Source organism: Falco naumanni, chromosome 11 (assembly GCF_017639655.2).
Source record: "Falco naumanni isolate bFalNau1 chromosome 11, bFalNau1.pat, whole genome shotgun sequence".
NCBI lineage: Eukaryota > Metazoa > Chordata > Aves > Falconiformes > Falconidae > Falco > Falco naumanni.
Window position 1 is genome coordinate 9,346,706 of NC_054064.1, and position 16,717 is coordinate 9,363,422.

At 41.4% G+C, this 16,717-nt stretch overlaps 1 protein-coding gene across 1 annotated transcript in view; it reads right to left on the bottom strand.

Moving 5' to 3' along the window:
• NOTCH2 (notch receptor 2) overlaps nucleotides 1-16,717 on the bottom strand; it is an 87,219-nt gene that overhangs the window by 36,903 nt on the left and 33,599 nt on the right. Inside the window, exons 6-10 of the mRNA XM_040610457.1 lie at nucleotides 7,201-7,434; nucleotides 6,223-6,378; nucleotides 4,915-5,103; nucleotides 3,041-3,154; nucleotides 1,781-1,894 (exon numbers count right to left, since the gene is read on the bottom strand). Of these exons, the coding sequence (XP_040466391.1) occupies nucleotides 1,781-1,894; nucleotides 3,041-3,154; nucleotides 4,915-5,103; nucleotides 6,223-6,378; nucleotides 7,201-7,434 (807 nt within the window). The remainder of the gene's footprint in view (nucleotides 1-1,780; nucleotides 1,895-3,040; nucleotides 3,155-4,914; nucleotides 5,104-6,222; nucleotides 6,379-7,200; nucleotides 7,435-16,717) is intronic.

The window sequence follows — 16,717 nt, forward strand, 5'->3', positions numbered from 1 at the left end:
AAATTATTACCTTGCCTCCTATTGTAGCTCAACTGAACCACTTGAAGATCAGATGTATTTCTCAATCTCTTAACTGAACACACCTTACTGAGATATAATTTCCCTCTTTGCAGACAAGAGTTAGACTAGAAAAAAACCCACCTGAATATAGAACATAAGAATATCTCAGACAGGATGGAAAAAAACCCTAGGACAGGGTCCCTCTTTCATTATCAGCCAAAGTACTAACTAAGGATTTTACCAAGAGTTGCTGCTTCAGTAACAAACATTTGGTTGCTTTCAGCCTGTTCCTTGAAAATGCTCCGTAAGTCACTGTGCCTTCATGCAAGCAGCAGTCTTCCCTCCCCATCTGGGACGCCCAGGCTTTCTGTACTGAGGCGGTTCCAGCAGCTCAGTGCACAAAGGCAGAACGTGCTCCTCAAGGTGCAGCTCTCCACACTGTCCTCCGCTACACAGCCCAAACCCTCCCAGGCCTGACAAACTCGGCACTCTCAACGAATGAAAGCAACCAGACTACACACCAGCCTGAAAAAAGACTTTCAAAGATAAGTTTCCAAGTTTGGAGAGGCTTTGAGCTTTTTCTTCTTTTTGCAAGTGCCAGCTTATTCTGTCACATGCAGTAATCAAAAGGAGAATTCTAACAATAACTATTCCTTTCCTGATCAGAACTACTGCATTCCCCTACTTTCAACAAATTCATTGTTTCTTCAGGCACGTTGGGGAAGGGGGAGAGGGTGTGTGTGAAAAGACTGGAGAAGAATTTTTAGGCTAATCTCTGCTCTATTCTGTACAGTGCAGAATATATTAGTGAAGTCAAATGTGCCTTAACAATTTGATTACTAGAATGATCCAAAATGAGAAAAATTGCACATCAGCCTAGCCAATCTAAGAGCACTTATCCGGGACAAAGGTGGCTCCAGGAATTTTTCAGCTTTTTCTCTAATGGAAGAGCTAAAGCCAACGCATTCGACAACTGAATCTGCATCACAAGCATCAGGCACCATTAACTGAAAGCAACCAAAAGTTGTTCCTTGCTGATAATTAGACTGTAACAGCTCTGAACCCTCTTATTTAACCAGATGGAAAAATTAAGATAAAAATATATCTACAGCACTCCTAGAGGTCTGAAGATAAGAAAATCCCATAAATAAACCTGATGCTTTTGGATGTGTAATTAACCAAGCAGTAAATTAATTTAATGCATTCAAAAAAAACCACCTCGGTTCCATCCACAGCTCTGTCAAAATTTCTGTATGATGCTTGACAAGTCATTTTAACTACATTCTGGCAGGCAGCTGCTGTGTGGTATTTCTTCCAATGGACGCAATTTTTACTGCATTTCAATCTCTACTTTTGACATAAAATAGCCTGATGCAAAAGAAATAGCACTGCTCTGTCCATCTCCTGTTCTTCAACCGTGTACTACATAATCCGACTTGGAAGAAAGAAAGGTAAGCCACAGATAAAAGGCTTCACACTGCTGTTTTTTCACTCATGGATTCCACAGTCAATACAGAAGAAGCTGTCACCTTCTGGGAAGCAAGAGATGGGGCTGAAAGAGGGAGGCCAGAACTCCCATCAACTGTGAACTTACTGCTGTCAGAAGTGAAAGGCTTTCTTTACTTAAATACTATTCTCTGCTGCAAAGGAGTAGACAAAGCTTCGCAACAAACAAGCAGTATTTCAGAGAAAGAAAGAAAGAATGCTGACACTTCTTTGGCCACCCCTTTACGTATTTAGGTTACACACAATCTCCAGGGACTCTGAACCCGAGACTAACCTGTGGCACACTGGCACTCATAACCATTGGGATGGTCAATACATTTGGCTCCGTTAAGACATGGTGTGCTGGAGCAGTCGTCTATATCAATCTGGCACACAGCACCACTGAATCCTGAAAGGCAGAAAAGAGATGAAAATCCAGAAGTAATTTGAGGAAGTTAATCTAAACAGCTGCACTGCCAGGAATTATTAGCAAATCTTTAAAACCACCCAAGTATAAGCCCAGTAAATCTAAACTCAATTGCATCATTGTGCACACACACCACACCTTGGGTGGATTGGTTCCTCATCCAAACCACCAGCCAAAACATAGTTTCTAGCCTCCAGGTCAAAGGAGCCTCTGCTTGAAAACTGAGATGGCCAAGTCAATCAGAAATAAAGCAGACAGAGCACAAGTGGTGTCAACCACTGGACAGCAGGCCTGTCTATAAAACTGAGAGGCCACCAATAAAAACTTTCAAGTAATCAAAGCAAGTAACTTAAAACGGAACAACAATGCATACATCACTAGAACCTTTAGACTAGAATTACTACACCAGTGTGGAATGTGGTACAATACAGCACTGTATCTTTCAATATACTTCTTGAAATAGTTAACAAACTATCAACAGGTTATATCAAGATGATGCGGAGCCTTAGGCACCTCAAGCAAAAAACCAAAAAATTTCAGGAATGTTTCTTGGCAGGAGAAGCCAGAACATCATTAACAAGGGATGAAGAGCAGGCTTCCGTCAGATATATTCAGAACCCAAAACTTTTTATAAGCCATCAGGAAAACAAGTGGTATTTACCCTACAGCTAACATTGAATCCTCCGCTCAGCATTCATCCTTTTCTAAAGTGAAGACCCAATCCACCTCCCTCATGGTGCAAGCAACATCAACTAAACTGATGCAAAAATGGCTTCTGCCTAAAAACTTCAGAAAAAAAGCATGCAGAGGCTCTGATATTTAAAACATATTTGGGATTACACATCTATTACCTCATTATGATATTCACAGTAAGAGAAATTCATGCTGCCAGCTACTCTTTGAGACACCCAACTGTATGTTTCTCAACACTTGGGCAGTTACAGGCACAATATTATTGCAACCAATACATGTCTATTCTTATTTATCAGTGATTGCAACTCACTCTTCAAGCAGATGCTGCACCAAGACAACAGAAACTCACAAGAAACATACCACCTGCAATCTCTCACTGGTTATGCAACTCTTCCTAAGGTAAAGCAGGAAAAGCTTCCAGAAATATGTACTTACCAGGAGGACAGACACAGAGAAAGCGGTTGACTTTATCAAGACACTCTCCATTGTTCACACAGGGATTACTTAGACACTCATCAATATCTTCTTCACAGTGTATACCTTTAAAACCTGTTTACCAAAAAAAAAAAAAAAAAAAAAAAAAGGGTGAACGAAGGCCTTAAAGTGCCCTTGAAAGTCTAACTGCCTCTTACATCAGCGCTGAAAGTCTAAGCCTGGTTTCATTGCAAGTTTGCAGCTTGGACAGAACGTACAAGGTAAGAATATATACCAGAGGTTAAAAAGGGACGCTGAATGTATATTTTTCACCATTGCTGAACATGCTCACTTCATCAGCAGTAACAGGAGAAGTCTGTGCTCAATTTCCATCTAATGTTTTCATCCAGTTGATGAGAAGGGTTATGTTTTAACACTTTGAAAGATACTAATATATTTGTATGTGCGCCAATATACGGTAAAAGGTGAAGAAACAAACACACAGATATTTTTAGCTTAAGGCTTTTTAGCCAATGTCAGAGTAAAAGAAAAACACTAAGAAGGGTGAAATACTTGGGAGTAGAGTTCCACCTTTCAAAACAGATTAGGTATCAATTAAAAACTCATTCCAGCTTTCCTGGTACCAGCTGATCACCTGCAGGGGTCACAATTCTTTCATTGTGCTTCGTAAGAGTGTGCAACCAGCTACTTGCACACTTTTCTTTTTTTACCACTTTCTATTAGAAAGTGAAATAGGCTACAGAGGTCATTGGTATGCTGGACATGTAAGCTTTACAAGCACGATTTCACAGAACCACAGGATGGTCAGGGTTGGAAGGCACCTCTGGAGACCATCTAGTCCAGGGGTCCTCAAACTTTTTAACCAGGGGGCCGGCGCGCGGATGCAGTGGCAGGCAGTCATCTGCAGCTGCCTGGTTCCCCCCACCAAACCCCGGCGGGGGAGGGGTGGGCGGGCGGTTTCTGTAAATACCAGGGGCCGGATTGAGGACCCTGGGGGGCCGTATCCAGTCCGTGGGCCGTAGTTTGAGGACCCCTGACCAACCCCCACTAAAGCAGGGTCTCCTCCAGCAAGGCTGCATGGAGTCACGTCCAGGCAGGTTTGAGTGTCTCTGGAGAAGGAGACCCCATGGCCTGTCTGGGGCAGCCAGTGCCAGAGCTCCATCACCCTCAAGGTGAAGAAGTTCTTCCTCTTATTCAGATGGAACCACCTGTGTTGCAGCTTGTGTCCGTTGCCCCTGGCCCCTTGTCCTGTTGCTGGGCAGCAGTGAACAGAGCCTGGTCCCCTGCTCTTGGCACTCACTCTTAACGTATTTGTAGAAATTGATAAGATCCCCTCTCAGCCTTCTCTTCTCCAGCTCCCTCAGACTTTCCTCATAAGGGAGATGATTTCAATAAAGTAACTTTGTTTACAGTTATTTCCCCAGGTCAAAGGGAGCTTGCATTGTGTGGAGTGTTTCAAGCAGAGAAAAAACCCAAACTCTGTTATGCAGAATCATCATATACATATCTCAAACCACAGTCACTCTTAAAGTTTGCACTTGCTTTGCTTTCAGAAACCTAAGTTTCTACACATGCACTTTAAGAGGTATAGTAACAAATGTTCACATACAGTTCAGCTCCGAATGCCAACTTCCTTTGCTGACATAGAGACCAGTTTCTTTCTCAGTCCTCTAATTGCCTTCTCCCTCCCACACACAGATGCCAAGTCCTCCTGGCTGGTGCCGCCAGAGCAGGATCGCTCTTACCCTTTCATTTAGCCTCACCCCTTTGCAATTTTGTGTTCCACCTCAGCACAGCTGGCAACTCTCCCTGTGCTCTGCTTTCTGAGTTTTTCCTTTGCTGGAAGCCCCGTCTCGGTCAGAAACTCCCCTCACCTGGCATACAGAGACATGTGAATCCTCCAATTTTATCCAGACAGGTGGCATCGTTTTGGCATGGATTTGAGTGGCATTCATTGATGTCCATTTCGCAGCGAGGTCCTGTGTAGCCCTTTAAACACTCGCAGTGGAAAGAGCCTTCTGTGTTCACGCATTTCCCAGCATGTTCACACGGATTGCTGTTTGCTGCAAGAAAAATAAAAACGTGTGTGTGTGTCAAAACCCCTCCTTGGAGCAGGAAAGCCACAGCATTCCTTATTAGTCACGGTCTTTTCCAGTGGCCATTCCTTTCTGGCAACTAATACTGGGGAACGACTGTCCATCCTTCCAGGGAAAGGCTACTGAGATTGAAGAAAGCATGTGGCAGTTACTTGCCTGTTAGAGGCAAAAAGAAAGACTGCCATTATTACCAATGGACCAAAGGAGCAACTCTGGTCTGTAATACTAATGACAGTTCTTAAGAGGAGAGTACCAACTAGCAGGGACTAGAGGATTAATGATGCTTTCCAGGCCTTATCTCTAGATCATCTTTTACATTTACTTCACTCCTGAGGCTGACAAGATGCCACCACAGCCACAAAACAACCAAACTAGTCCTTCATGTTTTTTTCCTTTTCAGAAAAGAGCTGCACTCTTGTCCAAGGCAGACCGAGGAACAAAATTCTAAGAAATGCTTCTTTCCATTACTTCCCATGAGTGCTGGCTGGGTATTATCCTCACGCATCACACTCTAGAAGCATGAACTAGCACTCACAAAACTATAATCAAGTCTGTGAGTCTCCAATCCCCAAAACAACACAACAGCATGATATCAGAGAACTACAGCTTTAAAACCCCACATGGTCACCAGTCTTGGAAGGCACTCAAAAGATCCAGCCATATTCTGGCTGTCAAACAGCCTTGATATATTTCCACCAAGGCAGGAGCTGCAACAACTCCCACACACACTGCAGTACTTTCATTGTACACTGCAGTTCCAAGGGTCAGCTTAATTATGGCATCTGTTTGCCTGCACTCCTCACACAATGCTAAAGCCCTCTTGCACAATGAAGAATGGTTAAGCATCTCACTGCTTTTCATATTCCAGAGGCTAACAGCTCTAACATGGACAACTCTTCTGACTCAGCCCTTTGCCCCAAGTCTCACACAAGATTTAAAGCTCATCTAAAGACACTGCAATGGAAAGGGGAGAGCAGGAAAGGAGTCACACTGACGTTGAGAAGCTATGACAAAATGTGTATTCTTGCCCCTCTGCTAGTGCATAAAGCAAATGACCCAGAACTCACAAATAGCAAACAAACTCACCCATTGCACACTCGTCCACATCCTCAGTGCAGTCTGCTCCCTTATGGCCTTGAGGACAGGTGCAAATATAGTGTCCATTCACAGGATTGGTATCACACAGAGCACCCTTCTGGCATGGATTGCTAACACATGCATCATCCAAGTGGCACAGAAGACCTAGAGAAACATTTGAGTTTATTCAAAAAAGTGAGATATAGCAGTCAGACTCTATGTTACGCAATCAAATCCTCTGTCTTGATACTTCAAACAGAGACTTGCACAGCCAGAAGCTTAAGCAATATCTTATACGCTTCAACTTATAGACTACCACAGGGATTTCACCGCACACTTATAAAACATTACACTTAAACATGTATTCTGTGACTTCAGAGGTGTCGGCAGCACTTCTGGAGCTGTAAAATGGCTTATCATTACCAAAATCTCCTCCTTGGAGCAGTTAACTAACTCTTCTCTCTAACCAGCATGATGAGTTTTCTGACAGCTGAAAATACAGGTGCACATGAAGCTCACTTTCTTACTTCAGATATACCGTTCACTTTTATTTCTGGGTAGTAGTTAGGAAATTATATTTTTACCTACCCTACAAAAACAAATATACCAGTAAGGGCATCCTCACTCATGCCAAAAAATCTAAATTTGCCTTCTAGACTTTTAAGTACAATTATTGTAAGTGGCACAGAGCAAGTCACCCTCATGAATAACTTCTCAAGCAAATACAGGTTCTGCCAAGGGCTAGGAAAAGATCTGCTTTCCTTACAATCTAAACTGTAGTAAGTTTGTCTTCCAGCCCAATACAAATACTTCTTTGTCCTGAACTAGAGGTTAAAAAGGTCTTTGCTTATGGACAGCATGTTTCCTTTTGTTCTTCCTGGTTTGGTCACGAAGTGTGCAGAATAAACACACCACTTTAAGCAACACATACCATACAGGAAGTATCTTCTGTGAAGTGCCAGATATATGCAAGTTTTCTGTCCTTACCTGCCTTTCCTTCTGGACAAATGCATGAAAAAGAAGCCACTCGATCAATGCAAGTAGATCCGTTAGCACAGGAGGCAGTGAAGCAATCATCAATGTTCTTACTGCAGTCATCCCCACTCCAACCATTGACACAGACACAGGCATAGCCTCCATTGTGGTTGGTGCAGGTACCTCCATTCTGACAAGCATTGGGCTGGAGCTGACATTCATCAACATCTTCAGTGCAAAACTGGCCTGATACACAGAAACAAACAAGTTTAATAAAAGTTCAGATGTTCAGACACAAGAAGATTCTTCCACAGATGACATAAGCAAGGGAAACACTGTAGTGTAGTCCAAATTGATTGCCACTTACTTCTACGACATTTGAGCCCGAGAACTTCCAAAAACGCTCTCAACAAATTAGGCAAAGAGAACTAGCATCCCTAAATGACCCCAAAAGCAGGCGCTGAACTGCAGATAACTTTAAAAATGCACAATGTGAGAGCCAGCAGGCAGCCTGCAGTATATGAAGATACACCTGTGAGGATGGGAGCAGCAGAAAGAACGAAGGCCTGCCTGCAGTGCAGCCAGAGGGACTAAGAAGAGAGAAGGCCTCACAAGAAAATCTTGGCCAAAGCAGTGTCAACAGGCCAGCAGCAAAGTAACTCGTCAGGAGAACTTAATTCTTTCCTATATAATTATGCAACAAAGGTTACCTGACGAGGAAGAACAGAATTCTTGAGGTTCTTTTACCTAAAATACCCATTTTTCTTTCCCCAGGTACTTGCAGATAACCACAAATAGCTGAGGTTTTCTTGGTTGCTGGGGTTTTTTTGTTGATGTTTTTTGTTTGGTTTTGTTAGAGACAAAATAAACACTCTACTAAAATGCTTTAATGACTAGAGATATTGGAGGGAAGAAAACAAATGTACAGTTTCAGGGAGTTTTAAGGAAAAGAATGACCAAGTATGAAATCACTTTCAAGGAATACTGAATTTCACAGTCACATCTATAAAAGCTCTGCAATTCACACTTACAGACGTATTTATTTATCCAAATCTATCTTGCTTTGACATCAAGATCTGGAGAACTTACCACTTGCATCAATATTTTGTTTCAACACTTACTCATCTTCCCAATTAAAGCTGCATGGTTTACTTTTAAGCTGAAATTGTTTATCTTAAATTTCAAGTCATCCATTCATATTTTTAGTTTCTTGAACAGATAAAACGTAAGGGCTAAGCACCAGCTATTTTCTTCCCAGGCTGGCATATGAGTGCACATATGCAACCACAGTGTACTGGTCACAGCCCACAATCTTTCTCGATCATCTATTTCTCCCCTTTTTCTGTTACGTTAAGAACCAAACCCTCTCAACACTGAAAGCTTGTTTTTTTGTGTTTTTTTTTTTACTTCCTTATAACGTGCTTTTACCACCCTTCCTAAAATCTTGATATGATGTACGTAGCACCAAAAGACCACTCTTTATCAAAGAGTAAGATCAGATTTGTTTGATGTGAACTTTTTTTTCTTTCCCCCTCCAGCTCACAGCACCACCTCCCTCACTAGCTTGCAGCAGCTTTCCATTATTTGGGACAAGACTCTTAAGTAACAGCATTGCTACTACCAAGATCCTCCTGTTTGTCATCTCCAGCTATTGTATCAACTGCAGACTTATATTTGCCTGGAATTCCCCCCGTTTTCCAAGAATAAGAAATTCAAGAGCAGACCACAGCACTGCCAATTTGCCTGGGCTCCAGTTTATTCAGGTTTGCCAGTTTAAAAATACTTACTAGATGTTGCTTAACAGTCACCTTGTTTATTAATGACCCAGAAATTATGATGCAAGTACACACATAAAACCTCCTCCAATACACAGAACTGAAACATTTTTTGTTGGCAGGAATGTAAAAGTGTTCAGTCCTAATCATCTTCATCTACTATACGCAAATCATGATTCCTTTTGTTTTCAAAGTACTTAAATAAATCTTAGCCTTTGGTCCTGTGAACTCTACTTTTTTTTTTCCTTAATGGCAAAGAAATAGAATAATTATTATTATTTAAAAAGTTGCACAACTGACTTTGTTCTGTGCATGTGTTTCTTCCTCCAGTAGAGCTGCTTCAAAACAAGGATCGTATCACTCGGAAAAACATGAAATTTTAGCAGTAGTAATAGTAATAATAATAAAGCTTTCAGAATTAATCTTCACTTCCCAGTTTACTTAGTTAAACAGTTAGGGGAAAATCTAACACTTCATATTGTTATCTGCAAAACACAGCTTTCTACATTATGGTAAAACAAACCTGTGCATTTGTCATAACAGAAGTTGTTTGATCGTTAGCTTTCAGTATTAGCTTATCAGTAACCAAACTGGAGAGTCAGTAATCTCAGACTGGTTCCTAGTAGCCACACATATCTCACAAGTCAACACAATTGATTTCCTTTCAAAAAAAAAAAAATCAAGACATTATTTACTCATAATAAAGTGATTTTGCTCCTTTTCTTGGAGGGGGCCCAACCCAGACCAAAGAACACGCACCCTGACACACACTCATCCACAGCACGATCGTTTTGCAGAAGCTCTTGCAGCATTTATACCCTCCTTTTAACCACAGCCTATTCAAACTCAGTATCACTAGAGTGCCAAGAGTTTTCAGCGCTGAAGTTGCCACACCACTCCGGATTGTTAATCCTCTCTCCAAATCACTTGTCTTGTGACTGGCTGAATAGAACTCCTGAAATGTAAAGTTTTGTGGAGGTTTTTGGTGGATTGGGGGAGGGCGTCTGCATGTACACATAGTTTGTTTGGCGATTTTTTTTTAAGCAAAGAGGGACAAACTGCTCCTTAGATAAACTCTCTGGGTTTGTTTGGGACTTTTCATGTGTCACTAGCAATATCAACACTTAGGATTTTTTACTTTTTTTCCTAGCATTTATTCTCCACTTCTAAAAAGGACAGTATCAAGTGACATCACATAGGTCCTTTCAGCAACCCAATGCCCTGGGTTATTCCATATTTCCACAGTCCTAAACAAACTTTTAAAAGGTGTATCAGTGTTTCCCCAAGACAGACAAAAAAGCAGAGTTTAAACTTTGAGCAATTCAACTGTATTTAAAGAACATACCATGTTTGAGGTCCTTAAATTTGATCTTAGCTTCTCAGATTTCTAATGCTCCTTTTGCTGCTACCAGATCTCATATTTGTGTTTATTTATGAATACAAATCAAAGATCTATCTTAATGCAGTTTCTTTTAAAAACAAAGGAAATTCAACCCAGTATGAGGGGTACAAATGAGCAATTAACTATTGCATTTTACTACTCAGTATTTTAATGAAAAAAACTTGTTCATTATTGAAGTTATAATTGAAAACCAGACTCAACTTCTGCGCAAAAATCAGAAGGAACATAAGGCAAGCAGAGCATATCGGTCTAATTACACTAATAAGCACTCAGTCTTATGATCCTTAAGGCAATGTGATAATTTGTGAAAGATCTTGGAACTGCTTTGAAATACTGCAAATCCCAGACTAACGTCCAAGGCCCCTGCATTTCTTAGCTGGCAGTGGTGAATTGCCCAAAAATTCTTGAGCCCTTCCTGCTGAAGTGCAGCTCGAGTGGCTTGGAAATGCATTCTGTAGCCCAAAGTCTTCAAAAGGAGAGAAACAAGGGGGGGGGGGGGGGTTAGGTGGGATGGTTTGGAGGGGTTTAGGCTTTTTTAGATACCCTACAGTTGCTTATATGGTGGTTTTAAATCTTTAGGTGTTAACAACATGGGATTAATGATCAACATTATAGTTCTTCAACACAGGTTTCTGGAAGGGTTTTTTTTTTTTTCGGTTGTTGTTTATTTGGGCTTTTATGTTGTTTGTTTTGTTGGGTTTTTTTCCCCAGAAAGTAGCATCACACATTTGTAAATGGCTTTCAAGACTGTCCTCCCCCAAAGCAGTAGCATCACTTAATTCTTAGTGGGACTGCAGGATGGCCACAAGCTCTCATTTTCTGGAAAGCACTGATTTGCCCTCAGTAGAGACTTCAATTCCTTCTGCAAGTGATAGAAGTAGATTCATATTTTGGGGAAGCGCTGCAAAGAAAAGATTTGATGTTTCTATTGTTAGCAACCTAGGTCTTTAGTGTAGCATCTGTCCCAGGAGCTTCCTGAATGTTTTTTTCACAGCAGAGAATATCTTTCAGTATTGGACATAAACCAGGATTTAATTCTAAAACTTCTCAATTAATATCCTACACAAGGCTTCTCTCTGACAGGTTGACTTAAGTCAAATGAGACAAAAGATCTCTGAAACAATTTACTTAAGGATGCTGCTTTGACTTAATTGTAACCAAACCAGGTATATTCACTTGTAGCCATGCATTGGTAAGCTTGTTTTCTGTTCGTTAATTTTAGGAAGAATCAAGTCTCTCATTCACAAAAATGAAGTTCAACTTCCAAGTGCAAACTCCATTATGAATTGCACAGTGTCATATAGGTCTTCATAACCTTAGTGTTTCTGAATGCCACAATCCCTTCAGCTAACTGTTAATCCATTTAGCTGCAAGTTTCTGTAGGTATTTCTCTTCTTGTGCTCTTAATGTTTCAGTTACATTTCTAAAAGCAACATCTTCAATATCGGGTGAACTAGTGCAGGCAAGTGCAAATACACTAACTGTACAGTATTTTAAAGGAAATATAGAAACATACATATATAACACAGCAAGAAAGGAAACACAAATTACTCCAAGAAACTAATAAAAGCCTAACCTGACCTTGATATTTGCAGAGCCTGGGAAATCAACAAAATGCCGACTCAGGTTCTGAAGTGACCTTGTACAAAGTAAACAGCTCATCCATGTGGTATTTCAAAATTGAAAACTAGAAGTAGAAAAGGGGAACAGCCTTCAACTCTTAGCACTTTTTGCCCACTATGAAACTAAGTCACTTCCTGCATATTTCCCCTCAGAAAAGCCATAAAGACAGACATGTTTGCTGCTTTAATTGCTCCCATTTTCAGACCAGCAGGAACTGGACAGGAACTCTGGGAGCTTCTCTTTAGGCAGACACAGGATGCACTGCTTCAAGGTCCCTGAAGTAATTGTACCAGATTTCATTGATGAGAAACAGCCAGCCCCATCTCCTAGAGGTCTTTATGTTAAAAAAGAAAATAAAGCCTCATTTATAAAGGTAAGGCAGACAGCACATAAGATGAGTACACCACCACACTGAAGAAGTAGAGCATTAGCTTGAGCAGATAGGAAACCAGTCACCCTGGCAAGCAGCAACAGGCACCTCCAAAAGCTGATCCTACGGAACCTACAGGCTTTGCATAAACCTGAATTCCAGCTGCCCCGATTCTGCAGATGAACACAGCCAGGTCAATCTGAGGTCTTCAGCTTTGGCAGAGCAGACTTCCCATAAAAGAGAAAGTTTTCATGGCCTCTTAACAGCTCTCCAGCAGGAAAGAATGCTAATGCACAGCTGGAGTACTAGATGCTAAAGCTCCTGAGAGGAGATCTCACACTTAGTTTAGGCACTAAAAATATTTAGAAGGACAAAGGATGCAAATACCTTCCTGTGCTTTGGGGAAAAAAAAAAAAATAGTTCCTTGAAAACTGAGCTGGGAAGACAGCAACGTCCATTTCTCTTCAAATCACAACCGTGACAGCACTGGTCTCAGACTGAACGGGAAGTCAGAAAAATCTTTGTGACACTGGAAAGATAATCCAGCAAGAATCAGGAACTGGTCCTCAAGGTCCTAAGAGACTCACTGGAAGAGGAGTATCAAGTATCACATTTCAAGAAGCTCTTATGCCCCCATCCTCTCAGTGCCTCACCAGAAGTTTGCCACTTACTCAGACCAGCACTGCAGTACACAGGGAAGATCTCACTAGCTCTCTTGAAAGCGCTGTCTGGAAAGGTATAAACCACGCCCAGGCAGAAATTCTCTCTCTGAAAGGGTAATTTAATTCACAAAGTATTGCAAAGATTGTTGTATGGGTTTTGAATACAACCAGTACAGCTAAAGAAAGCATGGCTCATTAGAGTTGTTTACTTTTTTTCTCCGAGTTTCAAAGGACTACTAAGTGAGAAGGTGAACAGCATCTTATCAAGACTCAAGAATGGACTAGGAGATAAGAAATACTGTTGGTATAAATGACCGAACCTAACTGGTGGAAGGTTAGCAATGCCACGCCACAGGGGACCACGAAGTTTCTTCCCCTCTCTAACTACCCACGCGTATATTCAGGATGCCGGCTGGCAGGCCACAGCTGGCTGGGGAAGGACATTTCTCTGTCCAGCTCTTTCTTGTGACACAAGGAACACATCTGCATTGACAGCATAACCCAATGCATGTTGGTCAGTCAGGTCAAAGCTCAGATTCCTTAAGCTGCCTGTGTGAGTCTCCTCAGCAAATGAAAAATAAAGGAAAAATTGCATGGAGCCATCAGGCCTTCTAGTAAAATGGTGCTTATGAAAAATACATGTCACTCCCCTGTTTCTCAATTACGTATTTCTTAAAAAATTCAATTGATCTTTAATGCACAGAATTATCCATACTCCTTGAAAAAACTAAGTTACAATTAATGAATACATACAGGCACTGGAGCATTTAATTAACAGCCTGGAAGGAGAGGAACAGTAGGCAGCGATATCTTTAACAAAATAACATTTACATTATCCAAGAGGAAGCCAGGGAATTTCAGATTTAACCAAGCAAGGTTGCTGGGCAGCACAACAGCAGACAAGGCTTGATGCTCAAACGCCAAGTAAAACACAAAGGCGAACTGACTTGTTGCAAAAAGTTTAGGTTAGGCACTCCTTGAGGAAACACTTCAGCTTCCCTGGAAGAGTTCAGCGGGGACCTCTGCTCAATCACAGCTTTAATCAACAAAATAAACATCACTGACAAGACATTTGACTACAAGGAAGAATAGCTAATGCAAACAGTTGCTGTTGTGTAATACCAGTGGCATAGCCTCAGTCTGGAATACATTTTGCAGTACTGAAGCCACCACCTCTGAATAAAAACACTGAACAGGGATAGAGTTCAGTGTCTGACAGGCCAACAGAGAGAAGAATTTCATAAGAGACTTAGAAAGCAATTGCCAGCCACAAAGGGAGAAAGGCAGATGATAAAAAGTGTAATACAACAGTTATTGCAGGGAAGATGCAGCACGTGGTGAGGTATACAAAAGAAAATAGTTGATCATTTATACCGACACAAGGTATCTCAGAGCAAAGAACTTCAAATTTCTCTGAAAGAGGCAACACCTTTATACAGACAAGAACATCCAAAGCAATAAACAAGAAATACTGAGAGAATGGGATCTCAGTGTGATGTCCAGATCACATCCAAATTCCAGACGCTCTGACAAAGCCATCTCCACAGCTCCCTGCAGGCAATCAGATGAATACAACTGCTGCTTTCAGCTCCAGGGATGGCTTCAGGCGCACAAAGAATTCAATGCGCTACACTGTTTACATCTGCAGAAAGTGCCCCCAGTTGTATGTGTTTTCAGTAAAGGTCTTCCCTACATAAGTATTACAGTGGTTTCCCCTGAAGCAAGGACTGAAGCCAAGTATTTTTTCTCTTGCAGGAGTCTTCTAAAGAAGTGAGAGGCATCACAGCTCAAAAAAATTGCTTCTTCCCCGGGATCTCATACCATCTTTCTCCTATTTGAAATACAGAACTACAGAGCAGCAAAGCAGCAGCAGCCATTTCCAAACCTCAGGTGTTGAGTTCTGGGGTTTAACAGATCTACTGTATCTTGGGCAATGTCAAATGCCATCCAAGATACCATAAATTTTAAGAGCTTAATATAGAATTTGAACAATTGAAAATGAATCTACAATTGTAGCAAGCAGAGTAAACATCTGTGTTTATTTTAGGCTAATATGGTAGAGAAAAGAGTTTAATTTCATAACCACACTGGGAAGCATGTAGTGGAACTAATGGGCTTTTACAAGGGATTTTACAACCCCCAAATACAAAACTCTGGGCTTTAAGAGACTTATGCACGCCCTGATCCATTAAATACTGCCCTAAATCACTCCCCACAGACTACTGGGTAGAGAGGGCAGTCCTGGTCCTGATAGGGCTTCAGAGGCAGTAATACAAACTAACAGAACAAAGTTCCTAAAAATTATTAGTGATGCACCAACAACAGACTGTTTTAATATGGCACTGGTAGGCAGAACAACTGGGGACAACAGCAGGATAAAGAAGCAACCAAAAGGAAATACACACCACCAAACTACTCTCCATTTTTCATTTCTCTTTACCTCTGGAAAATCCAGTGAATCAGGGAAATACCTAACAAGTTAAAAGATGTGCAAGGCAAAAATGTAACAGTTGGAGCCAACCCTTACAATAAAAGCTTCATTTTCTCAAGCTATCTCAGCAACACATCTTTAGTAATTATCCTAAGACAAATCACCTCATTCTAAGTACAAGGGAAGGGACAGAAACTGCCAGAAACAAGTCAGATGGAGTTAAAACAACTGTTACCTGTTAGCCTGGTCTTACAGAGCACATCCACTAACCCAGCCGCACCACAGCGGTCTAGTCTATTTTGTTCTAGTGCCAAACGCATGCAAGATGTACTGAAAACTTAAAGACAGCTCCACAAGAGATTATTTGGCACGTCTGATTGCAAAGAGTATTTCCCAACCTGGAAAGCCACCAAAGACACAAGGGAAGAGGCAGCAGCATGGTCTAAATTGGATGTTGTCATTCTGTCATCAGAGCAGTTCAGCTGTTAACACCTCAGGTGTTTTATTACAGCTACCTCCTAACCAAGGCTTGCTGTAAGGACATGGAAAGCAGCGCAAAACAAATGGGAAGTTGTGGTAAGTGTTCCAGAATCCATACTGGATAAGGTACTGACTAACGGTGCAACTTCTAATGCCTCTGAAATCAGTCTGCACAACACTGGAATCAAGCACAAGAGAAACAAACAACATCCAGGATAAACTTTATGTCCAATGTTTCAAATCATTTGTACACTCAAATCTGGAGCTGCCAGCTCTAGAGGCTGCCACGTGCTCCCTGCTCCCTTTGTAGCTGCCAGTTCAAACACGAAGGAAGAAAGAGAATCATAATCCCTCTTGGCCTCCTTCAGAGAGCTGTCTCTTGGAGATACTACTGTAGTGACAGCAAATCACCAGCCAACTTGCCAACTCTGGCGTAGACAGTTCTCCGCCAGTACCAAAGAAGCTACTATGCTTTTTAATAATCTGGAAAGGCAACAGAAAGTCTACCATTACCACACCACCGGGAAAGATGACTGCTCTTCTCACAGGAGTCTCTGACCTAGCCTCCCTCTGCTAATATAAAGGTAAAGACTGTTCCCTGCACGTCATATATGCACATGCCAACCAGAATCAGAAAAAAGTGCAACCCTTACAGCATTCTCTGGCAATAACCAATACTCTATAGAAAATAGCAAGTATGCATTTTCCATAATTTAGGAGACTGGCACGCTCAGCATTTATGAACCATATCATCTAATGTCAGAGTTGTCTCCTCTATATTTCAAG